This window comes from Oncorhynchus clarkii, chromosome 4 (assembly GCF_045791955.1).
Source record: "Oncorhynchus clarkii lewisi isolate Uvic-CL-2024 chromosome 4, UVic_Ocla_1.0, whole genome shotgun sequence".
NCBI lineage: Eukaryota > Metazoa > Chordata > Actinopteri > Salmoniformes > Salmonidae > Oncorhynchus > Oncorhynchus clarkii.
In genome coordinates, this window is record NC_092150.1 from 20084652 (window position 1) to 20109559 (window position 24908).

The following is a 24908-nucleotide window of genomic DNA, read 5'->3' on the forward strand; positions in this document are numbered from 1 at the left end:
TAATTCATATCGTCTGTGACAAACTATTGGGGGTGAGTGTTTGGGTGAGGCTCGGTGCACAGCTGGCTGTTCAGAATGTTGTAGATAGAAAAGTAATGTAAGAACGGACATGCCTATTCTGAATGACAGTCTGTTCTGCACAGTACATTTCCAACTGAACATCCTGTAAGAGGTTCGGCACACATTACAGTTCCTGCAAATGGAGTACGAAGCAATACGTGAATGTCGTATTTGTCAAAATGGGCGGTTTCTTTTTTGCCTGCTACACAGATTTTCACTGCTCAAAGTTTGAAATGAAACGTACTATTCCTTACCCCCTGGTGGGAGGAACTCATGTAGATAATGAGGCTGTATCACGCCAAACTCACTTGGTTAAAATGAAACCAGAAACATAGTTCCTCTTTCGGCACAAAGTTGTTTCTCTTCACAAAATGATCATCAACTTATAAATTGCAACAACAACTTTTTTTTAACAAGCACCAGTTCTGGTATAAATCCTTGAAAACAAAAGTGATGAATGTACAAACGCCGTTTATAAACTTTCAAACCGCAACATTTTCTCAAAGCTCCATGGAAAAATGTGTAGCTACAATTGTAAGAAATTAAATTTAAAATAAAAAAAAGTGACACCAAGAAAAGGGCTGTAAAATGCTGACCCACGGCCACATTCAGCCACATTGACAGGCTGAACAGAATCGGAATTAACATACAATTTAAAAACATTGTCCTCAGTCACCCTCTACAAGTTTGATTGACATACACTGGTGTACAAAACATTAGGAACACTTTCCTAATATTGCGTTGCACCCCATTTTGCCCTCAGACCAGCCTCAATTTGTTGGGGCATGGAGTCTATAAGGTGTTGAAAGTGTACTCAAACCGGTGTGCCTGGCACCTACTACCATAGCCCATTCAAAAGGCACTTAAATATTTTTGTGTCTTGCCCATTCACCCTCGGAGTGGTAAACACATAATCCATCTCTCAATTATTGCAAGGCTTAAATATCTTTAACCTGTGTCCTCCTCTTCATCGACACTGATTGAAGTGGATTTAACAGGTGACATCAATAAGGGATCATAGCCTTCACCTGGATTCACCTGGTCAGTGTCATGGAAAGAGGTGTTCCTAATGATTTGTCCGTGTGACACGGTTTTCTGCCCTGTTAAAAAATAAAAATAAAAAAATAAAAATCAAAGAGAAACTAAATGATACTACATTTTGTTCTGAGGTGAAAAGAGTTTAAGATTAGGTCACTCATTCCACCTACCTCCCGAAGTCACCCAAACACTAAGAAATGCATTTCTATTAGGACTGCTAATCAATGCGTCAGGCAGCGCAATCCGGGCCTCACATAGAGACCCATCCTATTTGTGTCACTACACCATAGAGGTGAGATAGGACAGCTAGACAATAATAAAAAGGAAATAACTTGTTAAAACCAAGTAGTAACCTATCACACAGCTCACAATGAGGTGCAGCCCCACGTGGTACACAGTGGACAGGAAGGCCACAGTCTGCTACTGGTGTGGGGGAGGGGGGCACAGCGGTGGGGGTCTGATTGGGGACAAGGGAATAGGTAATTCAAAGTCTACCTCATTGACTTGAACTCATTCCCCCATGTTTGGTCCTTCTCAGTCTCCCAGCATTTCTGGGGGGGGCTGGAGCACTGTACAGCAGTGCAGCAGGAAGTCAAAGTTGGCTGAGGTGTTCATGGCATAACACAGGCTTACTAGGATGATGCAGGAGGCCTGGGTGTTTTAGGCAAGGGACATGGCCAACAGGAAGACCAAGCGACAGTACATGCAGGACGGGCCAGGCTGTGTTTCACTCAACGGGGAACTGGCTGCTGAGGAGTCAACTCCCAGGAACAGTCTGGTGACAGAGGGGAAATGGTCAGGTAAAAAAAAAAAAAAGGACCATCTGTATGGGTCAGATACATCTAATATAAACATTTAAAAAACACTGATAACTGATTCCTGTTAAAAACCTGTCAAAGACCAAGTTTACAAATCTGATTGAATTCCTGACTACAACACAATGTCTATTTCAGGGTACATTTATTTTAAATACATGTTAATTACAGTATACCTCATAGGGGGAGATCAGTGTTAGTCAGGTCAATCGAGCAGACACTAAGATCATTAATGACTAACTAATTAGTAAGTTAAGAACAGGTTGTAAATTACTAACCTGTCACCTATTCTCAAAGTTGAAGAGCTCACCTTGCAGGGAACAAAAATGACAGTGTGAAAAACTGAACGCTGAAAACACACTGTGCTGGTGAGACAAACAGAGGTGAAGGACTATAAAAACTGCCCAAAAATACTAATGAAACGCATGCTCTAGATGCAAAAAGCAGTTAGTCACAACACATACAGGAGAAGTCTCTACAACAGTCACAGTCAGGGGTGCACACGCTAGATTTTTTTTAATGGGTCTAATTGTAAAGACATGTCATTTAACAGTAAAAATGTGTTACATTTTAATGTGGCATGAACACAAATAGTAATGATGTGGTCATCTGATTAGCTAGCATCGATCATCATGTCACCAGAATAAAACCCTTGATATTTATTGGAAAGGGGTAACAAGCCTTTCCAATAAAGCATCACCACACTGTGAAGTTCATCATAACTCATTTAATCTATAGCCTAATAAACTGCATGCTTTACCGAGTGGGAAGACCACACCATATCATCGCATAACTCCACGTTTACTTCAATTTGATGGTTATTATATAAATATTTGCACATAACGGAATTTCTATCATAAATTCCCATAATTAATTTTACCGACAAGATCCACCTTGTCGAGTGTTTTGTTTTGTCAAATTGGAAAGTTTGCCAACAAATTAGGTGTTTCCATCAGGCCTGTCGTGACATTTATCTGGCATGTACATTACTCACATGAAAAGGTTGGATGGAAACCTGGTTATTGTTAAAAAAAAATTAAAAAGAAGAATTCACTTAAATCAGCTACATGCAGCTGTGCACATTCATCTACTCAAAAATAATTCCAGCATCCAGTTGATGAATGGAAATCTGTTCCAAACATCATAATGACATTCATCGATTGCTATTAGGCCTACTACTAGTGGATGCCAAGTTTCCCCCAAAAATGTTTTTTTTTTTTTTTTTTTTTTAATACATGAAATGTTTCATAAATTTCCTTCAATACACAAGTGGCTGAATCTCAGCGCGAGCAAACCAGCATCAGTCTGTGTAGCCCATATATCCAGTGCTGTCTCGCCCAAAATACTATGACAGGCGCCATTTCGCTCGCAAGGATGCTTTCTCCAGTGAGATTGATGCGTTATGCTCTTGTCTTGGTCTAATTATAAATATTTAGAGACCCAACGCTCCCCAGTTTGCCTATTCAGGGGAATAGATCATCCCTGTGGCTCCCCCGTAATTCGCACTCCTTGTATCTAGCATGGTCAGGTCTGTCAGGAAGGTGCCCAGATAAGGTATTGTCCCCTGCAGTGCACCCTGGGAAAAGTAAAAGCATAGGATAAACCATACCAATACATCTGCAGCCACTGCCAAGCTTCTCACTTTGACTTCCCTCCTTAAAACGTAAACACAAACAGGGCCTTGAACACAAACTGCCAGTGGCTTGTAGCTTGCTCCATCTCTCACCATTTCATTTTTCCTCTGGAGTCGTTTGTGAGTGTGTTTCTGGTGCTCCTTAGCACAGCCTACCTGATTGGCAAACTTAGAGGTGCCCTCCTGTAGTGGAAAAAGTAGATTGCAGTAGTGACTTGATATTTACACAATCAATTAAATCATAAATCAATCAACCACTACACCAATAGCCAAACCTTCTCATATAATTGTATTAATTAACAGAGCAGTCTCTCACCCCCCATCAGCAGCTCTCGGCTCGTCAGGTAGTTGTTGTGATGCGAGAAGACGTCTGATAGCTCCTCAAACGTAGACATGCTGTCTCTGGGGGAATTACAGAGAAAAGATTAGAACTAATTGGAAATGCATAGGAACTCCTCCACATTAGTTGTGACTAATCAGTTCATATGCATTCAGGTTGTGAAAGAGACTCACTTGGGCACCCAGGACCAGGCCCTCTTCAGTCTGTAGAGTGGGTTGGACTGCAGTGCAGACACAATGGCACGGAGCGAGGAGAAGTTCTTAAGCACGCGACACTCCTGAGCGATGTCTATCCAGCGCTTGATGACCCGTGCCCTGAGAAGCGGGTGGATCTGGCGTCGGTGCAGTATGGTGCTGACCACACACGCTGCCACAGCGTTGAACTGGGTGATGGTGGCACGGATGGTGGGAGCACTGTGCTTGTTCTGTTTCTTATCCCTCTGGGACCAGATGGAGCCCAGGCAGTGGTGAGGAATCACCTTATTGAACAACAACTGGAAACAGACAAACTAATTAAGCCGTGTTCACATTGGCTTAATTTCGTAGGTGGTTTGAAGTCCGGTAGATATCTGATTCCTTGTCCATGTGACTTGTGTCTAGCTTGCTAGCTACTCTAACAGTTTGACAAGAACATGTGGTAGCTAACTAGCCTGTTAATTGTTTACAAACAAATGAATGTGCTAGAATGCTAAACAGCTACCTAGCTAGCTAGTTGATTGCTGTGGCTAGCCAAAAATAATTTGTTTTGAAAGTTGAATCAACTTATCCTGAGCTTTTAAAAGTGTTCTTACACTATCATTTTGAACATTCAAAGCAAATGGGAAGATTCCATGTCAGGCATTGTTGTCACCTTAGCTTTCTACATAACCTCTGAGTAATAGGATGCACGAGCACCACCACCAATCAGCCTACACCACTGCGCATACCCATCATTACTATGACAACTAGCGTAGCCATGTCAGGAAATGGCTGCTGTCTGAAAACAAACAAATCCGATTTGGTCACTTGTAACTTACTGTTTGGACAGTACGTAGTCCAAAACGGATTTGAAAAAAAAAACTGATTTTAGCATTAAGGCCTGCAGTGTGAATAAGGCTTTAGACTATTAGGTTGCGTTCATACAGGCAGCCCAACTCTGATCTTTCGTCCACTAATTGGTCGTTTGACAAATCACATTAGATTTTCACATCAGATCTTTTCAGAGCTGATCTGATTGGTCAAAAGACCAAACAGTGAAAATAAGAGAATTGGGCTTCCTGTCTAGACACAGGCATAGTATTAAAACCCTTAAACGTATATTTATCATGCATTGTTCAAATCCCACCTGGGAATCCATACTCCCACCCAGACCCCCTCCCTCAGCCTCTCTTACCACATCCATATAGGTCAGTTGCTCTGCCACCAAATCTGTATCAAATGACATGAAGTCTTCCTGGACCTCAATCTCCACTTCCTCATCCTCACACAGGCCGAAGGAGCGTATGCTGTCAAAACCGCTGGAGAAACCTACCAGGAGTAATGATCAGATTACTGATGGAAGGCCAAACATGGAGATCAAATCAAAGTTTATTTGTCACGTGCGCCAAATATAACAGGTGTAAACCTTACAGTGAAATGCTTACTTACAGGCTCTAACCAATGGTGCCAGAAAAGTGTGTGTGTGTGTGTGTGTGTGTGTGTAGGTAAGTAAAGAAATAAAACAACCGTAGAAAGACATTTGAAAAAAAAGAGTAGCAAGGCTATATACAGACACCTGTTAGTCAGGCTTATTGAGGTAGTATGTACATGTAGGTATCGTTAAAGTGACTGTGCATATATGATGAACAGAGAGTAGCAGAAGCGTAAAAAGAGGGGTTGGCAGGTGGTGGGACACAATGCAGATAGCCCGGTTAGCCACTGTGCGGGAGCACTGGTTGGTCGGGCCAATTTAGGTAATATGTACATGAATGTATAGTTAAAGTGACTAAGCATATAAGATAAACAGAGAGTAGCAGCAGCGTAAAAGATAGGTTGGGAAGGGGGGCACACATTGCAAAGTCCGTGTAACCATTTGGTTTGGAGTCTTTTGGCTTGGGGGTAAAAACTGTTGAGAAGCCTTTTTGTCCTAGACTTGGCACTCCGGTACCACTTGCCATGCGGTAGTAGAGAGAACAGTCTATGACTGGGGTGGCTGGGGTCTTTGACAATTTTTAGGGCCTTCCTCTGACACCGCCTGGTGTAGAGGTCCTGGATGGCAGGCAGCTTTGCCCCAGTGATGTACCGGGCCGTACGCACTACCCTCTGTAGTGCCTTGCGGTCGGAGGCCAAGCAATTGCCGTACCAGGCAGTGATGCAACCGGTCAGGATGCTCTCGATGTTGCAGCTGTAGAACCTTTTGAGGCTCTCAGGACCCATGTCAAATCTTATTAGTTTCCTGAGGGGGAATAGGCTTTGTCGTGCCCTCTTCACAACTGTCTTGGTGTGTTTGGACCAATCTAGTTTGTTGTTGATGTGGACACCAAGGAATTTGAAGCTCTCAACCTGCTCCACTACAGCCCCGTCGATGAGTATGGGGACGTGCTCGATGCTCCTTTTCCTGTAGTCCACAATCATCTCCTTAGTCTTGGTTACATTGAGGGATAGGCTGTTATTCTGGCACCACCTGGCCAGGTCTCTGACCTCCTCCCTATAGGCTGTCTAGTCGTTGTCAGTGATCAGGCCACTGTTGTGTCGCTTCAAACTTAATGGTGTTGGAGTCGTGCCTGGCCATGCAGTCGTGGGTGAACAGGAAGTACAGGAGGGGACTGAGGCATGCATCCCTGGGGAGCTCCAGTGTTGAGGATCAGCGTGGCAGATGTCTCACTACTTACCCTCATCACCTGGGGGTGGCCTGTCAGGAAGTCCAGGATCCAGTTGCAGAGGGCGTTTAGTCCCAGGATCCTTAGCTTGGTGATGAGCTTTGAGGGTACCATGGTGTTGAACGCTGAGCTGTAGTCAATGAACAGCATTCTCACATAGGTGTGTGTTCCTTTTGTCCAGGTGGGAAAGGGCAGTGTGGAGTGCAATAAAGATTGCGTCATCTGTGGATCTGTTTGGGCGGTATGCAAATTGGAGTGGGTCTAGGGTTTCTGGGATAATGGTGTTGATGTGAGCCATTACCAGCATTTCAAAGCACTTCATGGCTACGGACGTGAGTGCTACGGGGCGATAGTCATTTAGACAGGTTGCCTTTGTGTTCTTGGGCACAGGGACTATGGTGGTCTGCTTGAAGCATGTTGGTATTACAGACTCAATCAGGGACATGTTGAAAATGTCAGTGAAGACACCTACCAGTTGGTCAGCACATGCCCGGAGCACACTGGTAATCCATCTGGCCCCGCAGCCTTGTGTATGTTGACCTGTTTAAAGGTCTTACTCACGTTGGCAACGGAGAGCGTGATCACACGGTCGTCCGGAACAGCTGATGCTCTCATGCATGCCTCAGTGTTGCTTGCCTCGAAGCGAGCATAGAAGTGGTTTAGCTCATCTGGTAGGCTCGTGTCACTGGGCAGCTCGCGGCTGTGCTTCCCTTTGTAGTCTGTAATAGTTTGCAAGCCCTGCTACATCCGACGAGCGTCGGAGCCGGGGTAGTATGATTCAATCTTAGCCCTGTATTGACGCTTTGCCTGTTTGATGGTTCATCGCAGGGCATAGCGGGATTTCTTGTAAGCTTCCGGGTTAGAGTCCCGCACCTTGAAAGCGGCAGCTCTACCCTTTAGCTCAGTGCGAATGTTGGCTGTAATCCATGGCTTCTGGTATGTACGTACAGTCACTGTGGGGACGACGTCCTCAATGCACTTATTGATAAAGCTAGTGACTGATGTGGTGTATTCCTCAATGTCATCGGAAGAATCCCGGAACATGTTCCAGTCTGTGATAGCAAAGCAGTCCTGTAGTTTAGCATCTGCTTCATCTGACCATTTTTTTATAGACCCGAGTCACTGGTGCTTCGCTTCCTGCTTTAATTTTTGCTTGTAAGCAGGAATTAGGAGGATAGTGTTGTGGTCGGATTTACCAAATGGAGGGCGAGGGAGAATTTTGTACGCGTCTCTGTGTGTGGAGTACAGGTGATCTAGAATTCTTTCCCTCTGGTTGCACATTTAACATGTTGATAGAGATTTGGTAGAACGGATTTAAGTTCCCCTGCATTAAAGTCTCTGGCCACTTGGAGCGCCGCCTCTGGGTGAGTGGTTTCCTGTTTTCTTATTTCCTTATACAGCTGACTGAGTGTAGTCTTAGTGCCAGCATCTGTCTGTGGTAAATAAACAGCCACGAAAAGTATAGCTGAGAACTCTATAGGCAAGTAGTGTGGCCTGCAGTTTATCACAATATACTCAACTTCAGGTGAGCAAAATCTATTGACTTCCTTAGATTTCGTGCACCAGCTGTTGTTTACAAATATGCACAGACCGTCCCCCCTCGTCTTAGGGTGTGTGCTGTTCCATCCTGCCGGTGCAGCGTGTATCCAGCTAGCTGAATATCCATGTCATCATTCAGCCACGATTCCGTGAAGCATAGGATATTACAGTTTTTGATGTTCCGTTGGTAGGATATTCGTGATCGTACCTCGTCTAGTTTATTGTCCAATGATTGCACGTTGGTGGGTAATATTGATGGTAAAGGCAGCTTTCCTAGTTGTCTTCTGCGGGTCCGGACGAGGCATCTGGCTCTTCGTCCTCTGCATCGCTTCCTCTTGCGAATAATTGAGATGTTTGCCCTGTGGGGTGTTTGGAGAATATCGTGTGAGTCCTGTTGCTGCGGTTGTTGTTGTTGAAGAAATCTTTGTCTAATCCGAGGTGAGTGATCTCTGTCCTGATATCCAGAAGCTCTTTGTCTAATCCGAGGTGAGTGATCTCTGTCCTGATATCCAGAAGCTCTTTTCTGCCATAAGATACGGTTGCAGAAACATTGTGTACAAAATAATTTACAAATATCGCAAAAAAAACAACACATAATAGCACAATTGGTTAGGAGACCGTAAAACAGCGGCCATCTCCTCCAGCGCCATCTAATAAAGGTATTTTTAGAGAGAAAGAGAGATACAAAGATAAAAACTAAAGAATTGAGAGGATAGAGTACTAATTAACGAGATATCTTACTGTTCCACCCACCCTCTGAGTCTACATCCAGACTGGCCTCAGCCTTCAGCTGCTCCAGTAGACTCTGGGCTTTACGCATGGGCTCCGATCCAGGCAGGGCCCTCTGTAGGTAGGCCATCACCCTGTGGAGGCAGGGGTAGGATGGAGGCTCTTGGAAGTCCTCTCGATACTGTCCCATCCAGGCTCTCAAGATGGAGGCAAGGGCACTAAGGGGGATGAGGGGCAGCAAGAGTCAGGGAGGGCTGCTGGGAATAAGCTGCTGCCGACATAGGGCAAAGCAGACAGGAAAGCTACACAGTAACAACTCAACTTCACTTGAATCAATATGGAAATCAAGTGAAGACAGACTAAATAAAGCAGGAGATGTTGAGAAATCTTACATTTGAACAGCTCCTTTGGTTTCAGAGGTTCTACATTGCTCAGTCTGTTCTTCACTATCCTCTGGAATTCCATATCTGAGAGAAAGACAACAAAAAATTCAGCACCACTATCTACCATCAGTCTAAATGCAGTGAGACCAGTAAGTCTCCTCAGCCTCTTCATATAGAGCAGTAGTGTTCTTCAACCATGGTTCTGGAGCGCCACAGTCTATACACACTTTGTCTCAGCTCAACACTTACACATACGTGACTTCATCAAAATCATGTTGATTATTGAACCAGGTGTTATAGCACTATGACTGGGACAAAAGCCTGCACACACTAGGTCCCACCAGGACCAGCTGTTGTCAGCTCCTGCTATACACTCTAGCCACCATGGGCCCCCAGCCCAGAACCAGACGTACTTGTCTAGCAGTAACTGCAGCACGGTGTGCGTGCTGGCGAAGGTGCGGTATGTAGACAGGAAGATGCTGGTGTAGGTGAGGTCATTGCCCCGGAACCCCGTCAGCAGGGTCTCCACCAGCCGCTCCAGAGTTCCAGCACGGATCTTCCAGGTTTCTAGCTGACTCACCGTGTGGCCGGGTGGCAGCCGGTCCCCCGCTGCCTGTGACGAGACAAGATGGAAAGAACCAGGGATATTAGAACAATGAGAACGGTGAAAGAGGTTGAAACAAAGGCACCCTATATTTACATTTTTAGGCAGATGTGTCAGAGTATGGTCTCTGCTGAGAGAAAAGGGAGAGGGCGAGAGAGAAAAGGGAGAGGGCGAGAGAGAAAAGGGAGAGGGCGAGAGAGAAAAGGGAGAGGGCGAGAGAGAAAAGGGAGAGAGCGAGAGAAAAAAGGAAGAGGGCGAGAGAGAAAAGGGAGAAGAGAGAAACCTTTGTGCAGCTAGCGCGCTACAATAAGGAACTACAACAGGTGACCTTGCTGAGGCGTAGGCTGGCACGCTGCTGGGCGCAGGGGAGTGTGGAGGCATAGCGACTCCTCAGCTGGACAGGCCACCCCGCCGTGCCTCGCACACGCAGCAGGAAGTCAAAATTTACAGAGGTGTTCATGGCGTAAAACATATTAGCGTTGTCTGGAATCACCAGTTCTGGAAAAGGAAGGATTTTTTATGACAATATTATCACAAGTCGGTAATTACAAATGAGAGTATGAAAGACTGAGTGTGTGATATTTGAGTGACAGGGAGAATATTTGTACCTCTTTCGTCAGAGATGACCTGCACCAGCTCGTATCCCTCCCCAGGCTCACTCTCCAGGTTGTGTTTGGCCACGGCTCTAGAGATCACTGCTGGAGTCTTATCCTGACTCGTCAACTGGGGAGGGAACAACACCATGTACCAATCAAAAACCACTAAAATGGTTCCATACATTTATTCAAAATGTCTTGGCCATCTGAATCAAAGTACTAATCTCCTGCTAAGACGTACCATGATGCTCTTGTAGAGGTTGCCGTTGCCCTGCTCCAGGCTGACTCTGATGATGCAGGCATCCTGTGCCTGGGTGTTGTAGGCAGGGGGCAGGGGAGAGGAGGGGGACATCGGCGTTAGGGAGAGCAACCGTCTTGTGTGTGACTGCCTGGTGACAGAGGGAAAATGTTCAGGTTAAAAAAAAAGGACCATCTATATGGGTCAGATAAATCTAATATAAAACACACTGATATAACTGATTCTTGTTAATATATTTGGGCTCTATTTTAACTAATCTAAAGCAAATCAAATGTATTTATATAGCCCTTCGTACATCAGCTGATATCTCAAAGTGCTGTACAGAAACCCAGCCTAAAACCCCAAACAGCAAGCAATGCAGGTGTAAAGCAATGGTAAATATGAGTGCTGGCGGTAGAGTTATAGGTTCAGGGTGTCTACAAAATATTTTTGATATTTTCACAACCTGAATAATGACACAAAAGGACTGGGTTTTGATGAATAAACAAGTTAAGGGTGTGTCAAAGCTTGGCCCCTCACTGGCCTATCAATGTGCTCCATGGTTAAATATGTGCTTCAAGTTGTGTATTCCCAGTCTCCTATGTATTGAGTTGTTAGTCCATTAAATAGTTCACCCCATATTTGCTAAATATATTGAAAATGTTTGCTGTCCACATTGTTCTAATTGCATTGCTAAACATAGGCTATAGCATTCCCACTGATATAGGGGCTAGGCCTACTGTAAATTGTAGTCTGGACATATGCCACTAGCACAGTCAGTGTAGTCAGCTCAGCTATTCCCATTGAGACCGTGTCTGTGCCTCGACCTAGGTAGGGTAAAACTAAACATGGTGGTGTTCGCCTTAGCAATCTCACTAGAATAAAGACCTCCTCCATTCCTGCCATTATTGAAAGAGATCGTGATACCTCACATCTCAAAATAGGGCTACTTAATGTTAGATCCATCACTTCAAAGGCAGTTATAGTCAATGAACTAATCACTGATCATAATCTTGATGTGATTGGCCTGACTGAAACATGGCTTAAGCCTGATGAATTTACTGTGTTAAATGAGGCCTCACCTCCTGGCTACACTAGTGACCATATCCCCTGTGCATCCCGCAAAGGCGGAGGTGTTGCTAACATTTACGATAGCAAATTTCAATTTACCAAAAAAAAGAAAGAAGTTTTTCGTCTTTTGAGCTTCTAGTCATGAAATCTATGCAGCCTACTCAATCACGTTTTATAGCTACTGTTTACAGGCCTCCTGGGCCGTATACAGCATTCCTCACTGAGTTCCCTGAATTCCTATCGGACCTTGTAGTCATAGCAGATATTCTAATTTTTGGTGACTTTAATATTCACATGGAAAAGTCCACAGACCCACTCCAAAAGGCTTTCGGCGCCATCATCGACTCAGTAGGTTTTGTCCAACATGTCTCTGGACCTTCTCACTGCCACAGTCATACTCTGGATCTAGTTTTGTCCCATGGAATAAATGTTGTGGATCTTAATGTTTTCCCATTGAATTAACTACAAAAAAGGTAAGATGTTTTTTAAATTCTAGTGCTGCTCTGCAAACAAGGTTGTTAGCTAGCTAGCTCTGGTCCAACTTTAAACAAACTCTGATGTTAAAAGACGTTTCAAAGTTATAATTCTGTGGGACGAAGATAATGCATGTCATAAAAAGATGCCCAGCGGCAAGCTACCTCCATCCGCTCTTGCAAAATTTCTGTTGCATCTCACGCCCTACACTGTGACTGGCAGCACTATGATTCAACCATGCCGTTACTGCAAAATACAATTTGCTCTTAACAACTTCCCTATATAGCTTAGAAAAATCAGCCATAGCAAGCTGCTCTATCCGCACTGATTGGTGAAGTAATTTAATGTCAAACTAAATGTTTAAAAAAAATATTTACATTTCAGAGGTTAAAAAAGGAACAGAAAAGAACGTTAGTCATTTTTTTTTAAATTGTTCTGTTTAGAAAGAAAATACTGTTTTCCAATTTTGGTTCCAACCATACACAAACAGACCCCATTTCAAAGGAAACAAGCACTCAGTAAGATCAGGTGTGGCCAATTAGGGGGCGCAGCCAATATGCCTGAAGACACTTAAGAGTTTTGTTGATGCTGAGAACGGAATGTGTTTATTTTACCTCCTTTTTTTCTCCCCAAATTTGTGATATCCAATTGCAATCTTGTCTCATCGCTGCAACTCCCCTGTACTGAGAATGTTCCAAAGCAAGCAACAATCATGGTGTAGGTGCCCTCCAGGACACCTACACCACCCGATGTCACAGGAAGGCCATAAAGATCATCAAGGCCAACCACCCGAGCCACTGCCTGTTCACCCCGCTATCATCCAGAAGGCGAGGTCAGTACAGGTGCATCAAAGCAGGGACCGAGAGACTGAAAAACAGCTTCTATCTCAAGGCCATCAGACTGTTAAACAGCCACCACTAACATTGAGTGGCTGCTGCCAACACACTGACTCAACTCCAGCCACTTTAATAAATGGGAATTGATGTAAAATATATATCACTAGCCACTTTAAAGAATGCTACTTAATATAATGTTTACATACATTACTCATCTCATATGTATATGTATATACTGTACTCTATATCATCTACTGCATCTTTATGTAATACATGTATCACTAGCCACTTTAAACTATACCACTTTGTTTACATACCCTACATTACTCATCTCATATGTATATACTGTACTCGATACCATCTACTGCATCTTGCCTATGCCATTCTGTACCATCACTCATTCATATATCTTTATGTACATATTCTTTATCCCTTTACACTTGTGTGTATAAGGTAGTAGTTTTGGAATTGTCTCATCGTTAGGTTGTTAGGTTAGATTACTCGTTGGTTATTACTGCATTGTCGGAACTAGAAGCACAAGCATTTCGCTACACTTGCATTAACATCTGCTAACCATGTGTATGTGACAAATACATTTGATTTGATTTCCAGAAGGTTGTGGGAAGTTGGTATGCAAAATAATCATAGGACAACCACACTCACCAAGCTCTAAGAGACATCTGTTCTCAGAACATTATGTGCTACCTGGGTAAAGCTCCAATATAAAGAGAAAGGGTGAACATCCACTCACCATTATACTGCTTTCAAATGTAATGTTTTGTAAACATAATGGAACCATCTTACAGATCATATTTGCACTTTTCCAGAAATAGCCAATGAAATTGCATTGCAGTCGAGCCATAAACCCATGACAACAATATTTCTAAATAAGATCGGGTCAGAAGCACGATATCATAAAATCCCTTTGCTCGTTCCATGGCACTGTGCACACGTACTGTAGGCCTAAATGTCTTTACGCGTACCAGACGCACATCTATCTATACAATATACTAGGCTCCTGTCAATTGTATCATTGCCCATGTGCGAAGCAGATTTTTTTAAATCTGATGTTGATATGGCATTACAGGAAGATTGAAGAGATTGGAATTGCGTGTCTTTGGTAATCGGGGGTGCTCTTTGAAAATAGGGATGGATAGCCTACTTAAACAAGCGAAATGCAGGTATGTGAATAATGAAAAGGCATGAGGGCAAAAACCTCTAACATATTTCGAAGCACTATGTAGACCATTTATTCATAGGCTACTTTTGACTAAATGTCCAAGTTAAAAAGACACAGCTTTGCGTTTCTGCTAAACTAGCCTTGATTGGGGGCAGGGTAGGCTTTGCTTGTTTTTTATGCAAATAAACAAAAACAAACAAAAAAGGGGGGAACTAATCATTTTTGGACATTTCTAAATACGAGATTCACTGGCATAAAATTCACTTCCATGGGCACCGTGCTTCATGGCTGGATAGGCTACACTTCCACTCTCAAAATCAATGCCATTATCAACTGTGTTACCCACAACCTGCTTTTTGTGAGTCTTAAAAACGACCCATTAGCGCTGCATGAAATTGTCACTTTGGGGTTGTTTTTAGGACACAACTTAAATATTGCCACCCCTCCCAACTCAGCGCAAGTGAGCTGATTTTAGACAGATAAATTGACAGAACTGCCATTAGAGCTGGAAAATGCCAGTGCTCCAGTGAACGTCACAAAATTGCAAACTAACAAGAGTTTGACACTTAAGCCTCCTCAGCGTCAGACGGAAATAGAGATCAATAAGGCTACGGTTCCAAATCTGATTGTAGTCAACAGAATTTGATCATGTCTATTATTTCAGGTTAGATTTATTTTAAATCCCAATGTTACGTACAGTACACATCATGTTAATTCCTCCAGTGTGTACTTACTGGCTAAGTCTCTTGACAATGCCCTTGCAAAGTTTGCATAAAGTCTTACTTCTGTCTCCCACTCCTTCAATGTCACAAGACATGGCATGGCTGCAGAAGACAGAGAATAATCATGATATCACTACTACCAGTCCACTTATCCCGAGTAGGAGTAAAACAATCAGAAAGAGATGGAGCAGAGAGGATAGAGGGAGTAAGAGCTGATGTAGAGAGAGTGTGAATGATTACTGACGCTTGTACCTCTCCTCCTCTCTGTGTTGAGGCTGGCCCTTGAACCAGCGCAGGAAGGCAGCGTTGGCAATAAGACAGTAGCTGTTACACGCAGACTGCAGCAGCTTGATCCGAGCTATCACCTCAAACTCCCGCAGTCAGAGAGAGATCAAGGTCACAGTCAATTTATTTAACTAGGCAAGTCAGTTAAGAACAAATTCTTAACGTAAAAAGCTGACTACTAACAATGACCTTTCACCCTTTACCTAATTAGTGGGTTAGAACGGGTTAAAAATGACACTCACCCTTCGCATCTTCTCAAAGTTGATTAGCCCCCCCTGCAGAGAACAAAGAGGAGTGTGAAAGACTGAACAATGTGCTGGCAGACTAAAAACTGTCAAACACATTCCTCAAATACTCATGCTCCATATGCAAACAGCGGTCACAACACACAGGAGAATTCTACAACCAAACAGAAGGAGTGAGTAGGATGATAGTAAGGCTCACCTCTACTAGGTCTGACCGGGCTGTATCTAACATGGTCAGGTCTGTCAGGAAGGTGCCCAGGTAAGGTATTGTCCCCTGCATGGCACCCTGGGAGGAGAGACAGAGCAATGGTTCAAAATCATACCGATACATCAGCAGGCACAGCCAAGCTTATCTCACTTTGACTCCCCTCCTTAAAATGTAAACAAACAGGGCCTTGAACACAAACTGCCAGTGGCTTGTAGCTTGCTCCATCTCTCACCATTTCTAATTTCCTCTGGAATCGTTGGTGAGTGTGTTTCTGGTGCTCCTTAGCACAGCCTACCTGATTGGCAAACTTAGAGGTGCCCTCCTGTAGGGGAAAAAGTAGATGTGTAACTATCAAATCACTACTCCATTCAATCACTACACCAAAAACCAAACCCTCTCATATGATGGTATTAACAGAGCAGAGTCTCACCCTCATCAGCAGCTCTTCGCTGGTCAGGTAGAGTTTGTGATGTAAGATGTCTGATAGCTCCCCAAATGAAGACATGCTGTCTCTGGGGAATTACATAGAGAAAGACTAGAACTAATTGGGAATGCATAGGAACTCCTCCACATTAGTTGTGACTAATCAGTTCATATGCATTCAGGTTGTGAAAGAGACTCACTTGGGCACCCAGGACCAGGCCCTCTTCAGTCTGTAGAGTGGGTTGGACTGCAGTGCAGACACAATGGCACGGAGCGAGGAGAAGTTCTTAAGCACGTGACACTCCTGAGCGATGTCTATCCAGCGCTTGATGACCCGTGCCCTGAGAAGCGGGCGGATCTGTTGTCGGTGCAGTATGGTGCTGACCACACACGCTGCCACAGCGTTGAACTGGGTGATGGTGGCACGGATGGTGGGAGCACTGTGCTTGTTCTGTTTCTTATCCCTCTGGGACCAGATGGAGCCCAGGCAGTGGTGAGGAATCACCTTGAACAACAACTGGAAACAGACAAAATTTGACTATTAGTATTAAAACAACGTATACTTATCCTGCATTGTTCCAGTCCCATTAGTAACAGTCTCTTCAGCCTCTTCATATAGAGCAGTAGTGTTCTTCAACCATGGTTCAGGAGAGCCACAGTCTATACACACTTTGTCCCAGCTCAACACTTACACTTACGTGACTTCATCAAAATCATGTTGATTAGATGATTTCTGAACCAGGTGTTATAGCACTATGGCTGGGACAAAAGCCTGCACACACTAGGTCCCACCAGGACCAGCTGTTGTCAGCTCCTGCTATACACTCTAGCCACCATGGGCCCCCAGCCCAGAACCAGACGTACTTGTCTAGCAGCTGCAGCACAGTGTGCGTGCTGGCGAAGGTGCGGTATGTGGACAGGAAGATGCTGGTGTAGGCAAGCTTATTGTCCCTGAATGCCATCAGTTGGGTCTGCACCAGCCGCTCCAGTGTTCCTTCCTGGATCTTTACAGCTGGTTTCCTTTCTTTCACAACCCTCCACCTGCAATGGGACAAGATGTAAAGAACCAAGGATAGGTGTTGAGACAACGACACCCTATATTTAATTCTAAGCCGATTTGGGAGAGAGAACTTGCTGCTACAACAAGAAACACTCCAATCTGATTGTAATCACGGAACAGAGCGCCCCTCATTGACCCTGTCCTCTGGCTCAAAGAGGGAGGCAAAGAGGACAGCAGACTCTGTCCAACTTACCAGCTCTTTACTCTGTCAGCACTGCTCTCTGGCAAACATCTAGCTCACAAATGTGTTGTTTCCATCTGGCCGGTCGTGACATTTAACCAACGTTTACTTTACTCGCATACAAAAAAAAAAAAGGTTGGACAGAAACCTGGTTAGTCTTGCTTTCACTGGCTTACTCATATACATAACTCCCACTCAGGACCTGGATAATGCTGTAATGTTCTGAGCACACATTGCTTCACCTTGCTTGTGGTTGGCTGGATGAAAGTTTCATTATCCAATTATTTCAGAGCTACAGAAGTGCAAGTTTCACCATTGCACAGATTGTGGTGATACATTGGCACAAGAATTATTAGAATATGGCAAATATGAGTACATTCTTGCATTCTAGCCATGCCTGCCAGCCTACCTGAGACATGAAACCACTAGGTTGGAGGGGATAATGGCTGTTGCCAATTCATTAAATGCACAATTAGCCTAAATGGGTAATGGAAAGACTTCAACCACCTACATTTTTATTCGACATTCCAGGTCTTTGCAAAACATATATTTTTTTAGCTGTGACGTCATTACCTCCAGCTGTTGTTAATATACAGTTACAGTTCAATGGAAATGCACCCGCAGCAGGCAATTGTTGCCTCAATGTTCTATGCAAACACTCTACATGTCGGGAAAAAAAAGTCTGGTTTATTTTCTCATCCATAGACTATTTAGCTGCAAGACAATAACACAGCAAGGCAAATAAACAAAACATTTTTGGGCGAACTCAGTTGGTCTCAATTTACTGTTGAGAATTAGAATAGAATACACAAGGTGTACTTTCAAATTTTGATTGCGCAACAGCAGTCACTCAATTAGCCCATGTCAGCAAAACATTTCTAGATTGGTAAATTAGTCTAGCGGCCAGCTATCTAAACTTGTAGTGAGTATAGTCGAAAAACCGACCAGGGAGGGCCCCATTGATAATCAGTTATATTAAAAACCGAAAACATTTTCCTCTATCCTATGGCAAAATGTTTAGAATTGTAGGAAATTAACTGTAAAACTGCTCATTTCTCTCCGCCCCATGGCAAAACGCGCCGAATTGCAGGGGAAAAAAACGAACTGATCGCATGGTGGGGCGCATGTGGGTACACAGACCCACGAAACGAACCACTGCAGGCCCCTCATGAGGTCTGATTTTTTTGTGGTCCCCACTGCTATCAAAGTTGCCCCTCCCTGGTCTAGAGGGTGTATTAACGAGTGTCGAATTTGATCAACAATTTTACTAATTTGCTACCCACGTCAGGCTTATTTAATCGAATAGAAGTTTGATAATGGTTAGGTTTTACGAATGCACCGATATGTTTTGGCAACTTTGAAAAAACACTATCAGAGATGTACCAGTTCACATGAGTATGTGGTCACTAATTGGCTAGAATGGCCCCAATTGATCTCGCCTCCCTTCCATCTTTTGATTATTTATTTATTTCAATTTTTAGAGCAGTAACTCGACTAGCTTGTCAATATAATACAATATATTAACTCAATGTTATAATGTACCCCTCTATTCCATTATCTGCTACATCCCCAAGCCTAATAGCCCCTCAACCTCCAGCCTCTGAAGATGACTCTTAAAACGCAAAATAGTCTGCAGCACCTAAAGAAAAAAATGTTTTTTTTTTACCATCTTAATTTTTCAGGTGAATCTCATGACCAGCGCTTTATGATCCGAGGACTGCATCAGAATACGGTAAATCTACCCTGGGCAGAAATATTTCAAGTCCCCAGCCACATGGTCCTGCTCTGTAAAATATTTTCTCCTCCACTACACACACAATCTGTCACAAATCTGTCTGCATTGTCCCCACTTGGTTTCAAATCTTCTTGTTCTCCTTCTGTGGATTTTATATGGCGGTTGGCAACCAACGTTAAGGCGCATTACTGCCACCAACTATACTGGAGTGTGGAACATTGTCAAGGAAGGCAGAGAGGAAGGGGAGCGGGAGGGATATCTCGGCCAACAATGTCTTCTCCAGCAGGCGGCATTTTTTTTCGCTCACCAAGCTTGAAGTTTTTGTGCGAGGTTTATTTGGTCGAATATAAGTTTTGTAATGCTTAGGTTGTTATGAGTATACCGATTTATAAATAGGACAAGTGACATCCCAGCAACTGTGATAAAAAAAACACTTTATATCGGAGTTGTGCCAGTTAGTTCTATAAGGAATCCTTGGGACATCCCTAAAATTAACCCTTACAGGTACCTTAACCATTTTACATTTCAACATCTATAGAGCCCCACAGTGCTGGTGTCATAACACCCATAATACCTAGCGGTCAAACAGGGAAATGGTTTGTCGTTTTTTTCCACCATTCATTTTTCCCATAGGGAATTTTAGAAACAATTAAAATAAGGGCTGTGTTTCATGTAGGCTTACCCTGGTGGAAAAACGATTGGAACCATTTCTGTTTGACCTCTAGGTTTTATGGGTATTATGACACCTCCACTGTGGGGCTCTATAGAAGTTGAAACAAAAATGGTTAAGGTACTATTTGGGTAGGGGTTAAGGTTAGGGACATCTCAAAGTTTCTGTATAGCCAGCATAAACTAGTAGCTAGCTGGGAAGGGCTTTTGACGACTGACTGAACTGAATCCATTAGTCTCCACTCGACTCTCAGCTGTGTGACATTCATCATCAATTTGGGCACCAGGCATGGCCATTTAACCTCTCCTGAAGCACACGGTAAGAATAGTGACATTTATTTTTGCTTCTGTTTTGATGTTAAGTTTATGGAACTGTCATAAATAATACACTGTGCCAAATGGTGACACAAATGTGCATAATACAGTATGTACTGCATTAAAATACATAAAGTTGCCAAATATTTTTCAGTTTTGTAATTAAGTGATTTTTTGTTATTGTCCTGGTATACCAACCATAGCAAGCTAAAGTAGGATAGCAGGAGTAGCTAAAGTGGGACACTCTTATTTATAGGACTTTCCTATGGAGGAAAGGGATTCAGTTTATATTAGGGACCCCCTGTACTTAGGTTAGGCAGGGCTCTGGTTCTTATGGTACTGTAGTACTGTAATTTGAGTGAATTCAGAAAAAGTGGGACACTTTTTGCATTTCTGTTTTCTGTAAACCCTCTTCAGACATCTATCCAACATATTAGCCCAACACATAATACATTTCTGAAATCCTCAGATGTTTCCTAATCACACAACATGTAATTGTCATTGGGGTACAATAATAATGGTGTCCCAGTCTACCAATTGCGAACTGAAAATATGTTTTTGACTCAATATACACAAATGGGTGTGTCATGTCTCCTGTGAATATGAGGCATGATTTTTGCAGTTAGGAAACATCTTGACGTTTTCAGAAATGTATCATGTGTTGAGCTAATATGTTGGAAAGATGTTGAAAGAGGTTACAGAAGACGGAAACGCAAAATGTGTCCCACTATTTCTGAATTCACCCTACACAATTAAATACTGGGTCACCTGAAGATTTTCTCAGCATCTCACATAAGCGTTTCTTTTCAACACCATTATTCCTTAAATCTACACTGAGCAAAAATAAACACAACATGCAACAATTTCCAAAATTTGACAGAGACAGTCAGGAAATCAGTCGATTGAAATACATTCATTAGGCCCTAGTCTATGGATTTCACATGACTGTGAATACAGATATGCATCTGTTGGTCACAGATACCTTAAGAAAAGGTGAGGGCATGGATCAGAAACCAGTCCGTGTCTGGTGTGACCACCATTTATCTCATGCAGTGCAACACATTTCCTTTGCAAAGTTGATCAGGCTGTTGATTGTGGCCTGTGGAATGTTGTCCATTCCTCTTCAATGGCTGTGTGAAGTTTCTGGATATTGGTGGGAATACGCTGTCGTACACATCGATCCAGAACATCCCAAACGTGCTCAATGGGTGACATGTCTGGTGAGTATGCAGGCCATGGAAGAACTGGGAAATGTTCAACTTCTAGGAATTGTGTACTGATCCTTGCGACATGACCAAGTGAATTTATCATCCTGAAACGTGACGTAATGGCGGTGAATGAATGCCACAAAAATAGGCCTCAGGATCTCGTCACGGCATCTTTGTGCATTTAAATTGCCATTGATAAAATGTAATTGTGTTCGTTGTCCGTAGCTAATGCCTGCCCATACCATAACCTGACCACCACCATGGGCACTCTTCACAATGTTGACATAATCAAACCTTACATGATGTCTGCCATCTGCCCGGTACAGTTGAAACCGGGATTCATATGCTGGAGAAGTGTGTTCTTCACGGGTCAGTGGCCATCGAAGGTGAGCATTTTCCCACTGAAGTCGGTTACGATGCCGAACTGGAGTCGGGTCAAGACCCGGTGAGGACGAAGATTACGAAGATGAGATTCCCTGAGACTGTTTCTGACAGTTTGTGCACAAATTCTTTGGCTGTTCAAACCCAGTTTCATCAACTGTCCAGGTGGCTGGTCTCCGATGATATCACAGGTGAAGAAGCCAGATGTGGAAGTCCTGGGCTGGCGTGGTTACACGTGGTCTGTGGTTGTGAGGCCGGTTTGACGTACTGGCAAATTCTCTAAAATGACGTTTAGAGGCAGCTTATGGTAAAGAAATTAACTTTCAATTCTCTGGCAACAGATCTGGTGGACATTCCTGCAGTCAGCATGCCAATTACACGCTCCCCCAACTTGAGACATTTGTGGCATTGTTGTCTGATAAAACTGCACCTTTTAGAGTGGCCTTTTGTCCCAAGCACAAGGTGCGCCTGTTTAATGATCATGTTGTTTAATCAGCTTCTTGATATGCCACACCTGTCAGGTGGATGGATTATCTTGGTAAGAATAAATGCTCACTAACAAGGATGTAAAAAAAATTGTGCACAGAATAAGAAATAAGCTTTTTGTGCATATGGAACATTTATGGGTTTTATTTCAGCTCATGAAACACGGGACCAGCACTTTACATGTTGTGTTTTATCGTTTTTTTTCTCCAGTGTAATAACAATCTCTCCCTTTCCCTCCCATATTGCTGGCACTGAAATAGAATGTGTTCCATTGTCTCCACCTACCAATTTCCATGTACTGTTGAGCGTTGTGTGGCCCAGTCACAGCCATGTGATTACACTTTCCTACCTTCTCTCCCAAACCGAGGACCTCCCCGCCCCCACCTTTTCCTGGATATTATACAGGCGTCTTCCATTTCCCACCCTGTTCCACACCTCTTGCCATTTGTTTTTAACCACTGTTTATCAACCCTTTGGCTTCTGCTTGACTAATAATTCCATTTCAACATTAGGATGTTTGAGAGCCTGCTCGGTGAGAACATCCACCTCCTTATTCATCTCTACTCCCACATGAGCTAGTACCCATCTGTCCCACCCTATACAAGAACTGCACAATCTCATACAATACATCTTGTCTGCTTTTAGACACAAATTAATTTAAGCTCATCAGTGCTGCACAGGAGTCAGAGCAGATGACTACCATGTCTGGCCTCACCTCCTCCATCCACTCAACAGTCAAGAGTATGGCCAGCAACTCCATTGCTCTTTTTGTCACTGCCACCTTAAACTCAGGAACACTAAAAGCTGCAACTGCCGTCCCTGTTTTAGGGTCCTTAGAGCCATCTGTGTTAATTGTTCACTTACAAAATGTACTTGATCTACTCCTTCCTCTCAAGCAACCCTAAGTCTGTCATTAGCTGAGGGAGGAACCAATGTGGGATAGCAGGAAAAACCACAGAGGGGCTGAACTCCTTCCCAAACAGCCCCATCTCTCTTGCATTGCCTTTACCTATCCTCAGTCTCAAATCTTCCTCCTTCTCTTAGCTCCCTTCTGCCTCTTCATGTGTTGCTGTTGAATGGCTGAGCTCTGCCCAGTCGTGGTCCTCCCCATAACACCTCCTCTTTCCACTTTCTTTTTTCAGGGAGAAAATGAAAGATATAATCTGACATGTATTATAACGTGTACGCTGGGAAGCAAGTACAGGGAGTGCAAAGGTAATAATAAATAGTACAAAAAGCATACAGACATGGAACAGAGTCAATAACACCTGAGGAAAGAACCAAGGGGAGTGACAGATATAGGGAGGTAATCAGGAAGGTGATGGAGTCAAGGTGAGTGTCATGAGGCGCAGGTGTGCGTAAAGATGGTGACAGGTGTATGTAATGATGAGACAACTGGCGATGTCGAGTGCCGGAGAGGAGGAGCAGGAGTAAACGTGACATATATTTAGAGAAATTTAACATAATAGTTTAGCGCCATCGAGCATTCTGTGAAAATTACGCTTGAATGCTTGTGTGTAAATCTTAAGCCAGATTGTCCTAGCAGAGTGAGTGAATGCAAGGAAAACTGGCGATGCAGTCACTACTGTGTATTGTTTGTGAATAGTGTATGGGTGGGAGAATAGTGAACAACTGTTACACTGTGTATGTGTTTGCACATGTAGTCAACCACTTGTGTGAGTCAGTGGAGAGATTGAAATCAGAAGGTGGTCAAATATTTGGATAGTTTTATGAAGCTATTAGGATGATCGATAGTAGTATGTCTCTCGTAATAACTTTAGCCACACAATGCAATGAGTGAGCCATGTACTGTACTAATAGGACTAGGCTGCTAGAGGACAATGGGAGCCCTGTGAGGGGTTTCTCTCTGTGGGAGAGTAGGCTGGTCATGCCGTGGCCCATGTCCTCTGACTCTCATACACTGGCCCATGCAACACACGTCACACAGCATCACACACAACGTCACAGTCGGTACCCAGACACGTACAGGCCAGCCACGGTGTCACTTGCCCCCAAACAGCTCAGTCCAGGGTGGCTGCAAGTTGGGCCGGAGGCTGCCTGCCTGTAGGGCCAGGGGTCAAGGGAAGCCCTGTGTACCCTGTCTGGAGGCCAGTTCCCAGGCTGGCCTGACCCACCATTCTCATCAGTCTCCATGGGTTTGGGAAGCATCGACAGGCAGTGGGAAAGGTTGTGACCCCTGGCCCTCCCCTGGAGACAGTTGTGACCCCTGGCTATCCCCTGGGGACAGTTGTGTTGCTCTCAGAGGGGAATGATGTAATCCTTCTGCTCACAACACTTCTTCTGTCAAAGTGACAGGCACGGCTCAGATCAACTGGACCAATGAGAATACGTCTTCCATTTCACAAGAGTTGGTTTGGGATGCAGAGAGAGCGAGGGCTGTTCAATGGCCCAATCGATGCAGTTTGGCGCTGCAGTGTTCAGATTAAGTAAGAGACTGTTTGTACTGCGTCTGCTGCTTGGGGATGAGAAAGCCACCTATCTGATTGATTGACGGTACTAAGATCCTACAGATATTATAGTCCAGAGCAAGTCTGTGGAAAAGGAAGTTTGTTTATCTGAGGGGCCAGAGGAGGGGTACTGTTCTTCCTGAGATCTGA

General features: G+C 43.8%; 1 protein-coding gene across 1 annotated transcript; it reads right to left on the bottom strand.

Annotated features, from left to right (window-relative positions):
• Window positions 1-3372: 3372 nt before the first annotated feature.
• Window positions 3373-24459, bottom strand: LOC139407938 (ral guanine nucleotide dissociation stimulator-like 1). Its single transcript, XM_071151817.1, has 20 exons — window positions 24266-24459; window positions 17038-17296; window positions 16456-16772; window positions 16263-16344; window positions 16065-16154; window positions 15824-15910; window positions 15616-15654; window positions 15347-15465; window positions 15107-15196; window positions 10815-10962; window positions 10586-10700; window positions 10306-10475; window positions 9787-9986; window positions 9383-9457; window positions 9015-9208; window positions 5258-5391; window positions 4060-4379; window positions 3867-3948; window positions 3640-3732; window positions 3373-3489 (listed from the first exon to the last, which is right to left on the bottom strand). Exons 1-20 carry the CDS (start codon window positions 24457-24459, stop codon window positions 3373-3375), a joined length of 2925 nt encoding a protein of 974 aa, XP_071007918.1.
• Between the last annotated feature and the right edge of the window lie 449 nt (window positions 24460-24908).

What these genes read in the sequence shown, in the direction of transcription:
- LOC139407938 (XM_071151817.1), bottom strand. Translation starts at nt 24,459, where the DNA reads ATGCTTCCCAAACCCATGGAGACTGATGAGAATGGTGGGTCAGGCCAG. An exon ending in ACCTCTACAAGAGCATCATG is followed by an intron (nt 10,701 to 10,814) that starts GTACGTCTTAGC and finishes TTCCCTCCCCAG; the next exon opens with TTGACGAGTCAGGATAAGAC. An exon ending in TCTGGATGTAGACTCAGAGG is followed by an intron (nt 5,392 to 9,014) that starts GTGGGTGGAACA and finishes TACTCCTGGTAG; the next exon opens with GTTTCTCCAGCGGTTTTGAC.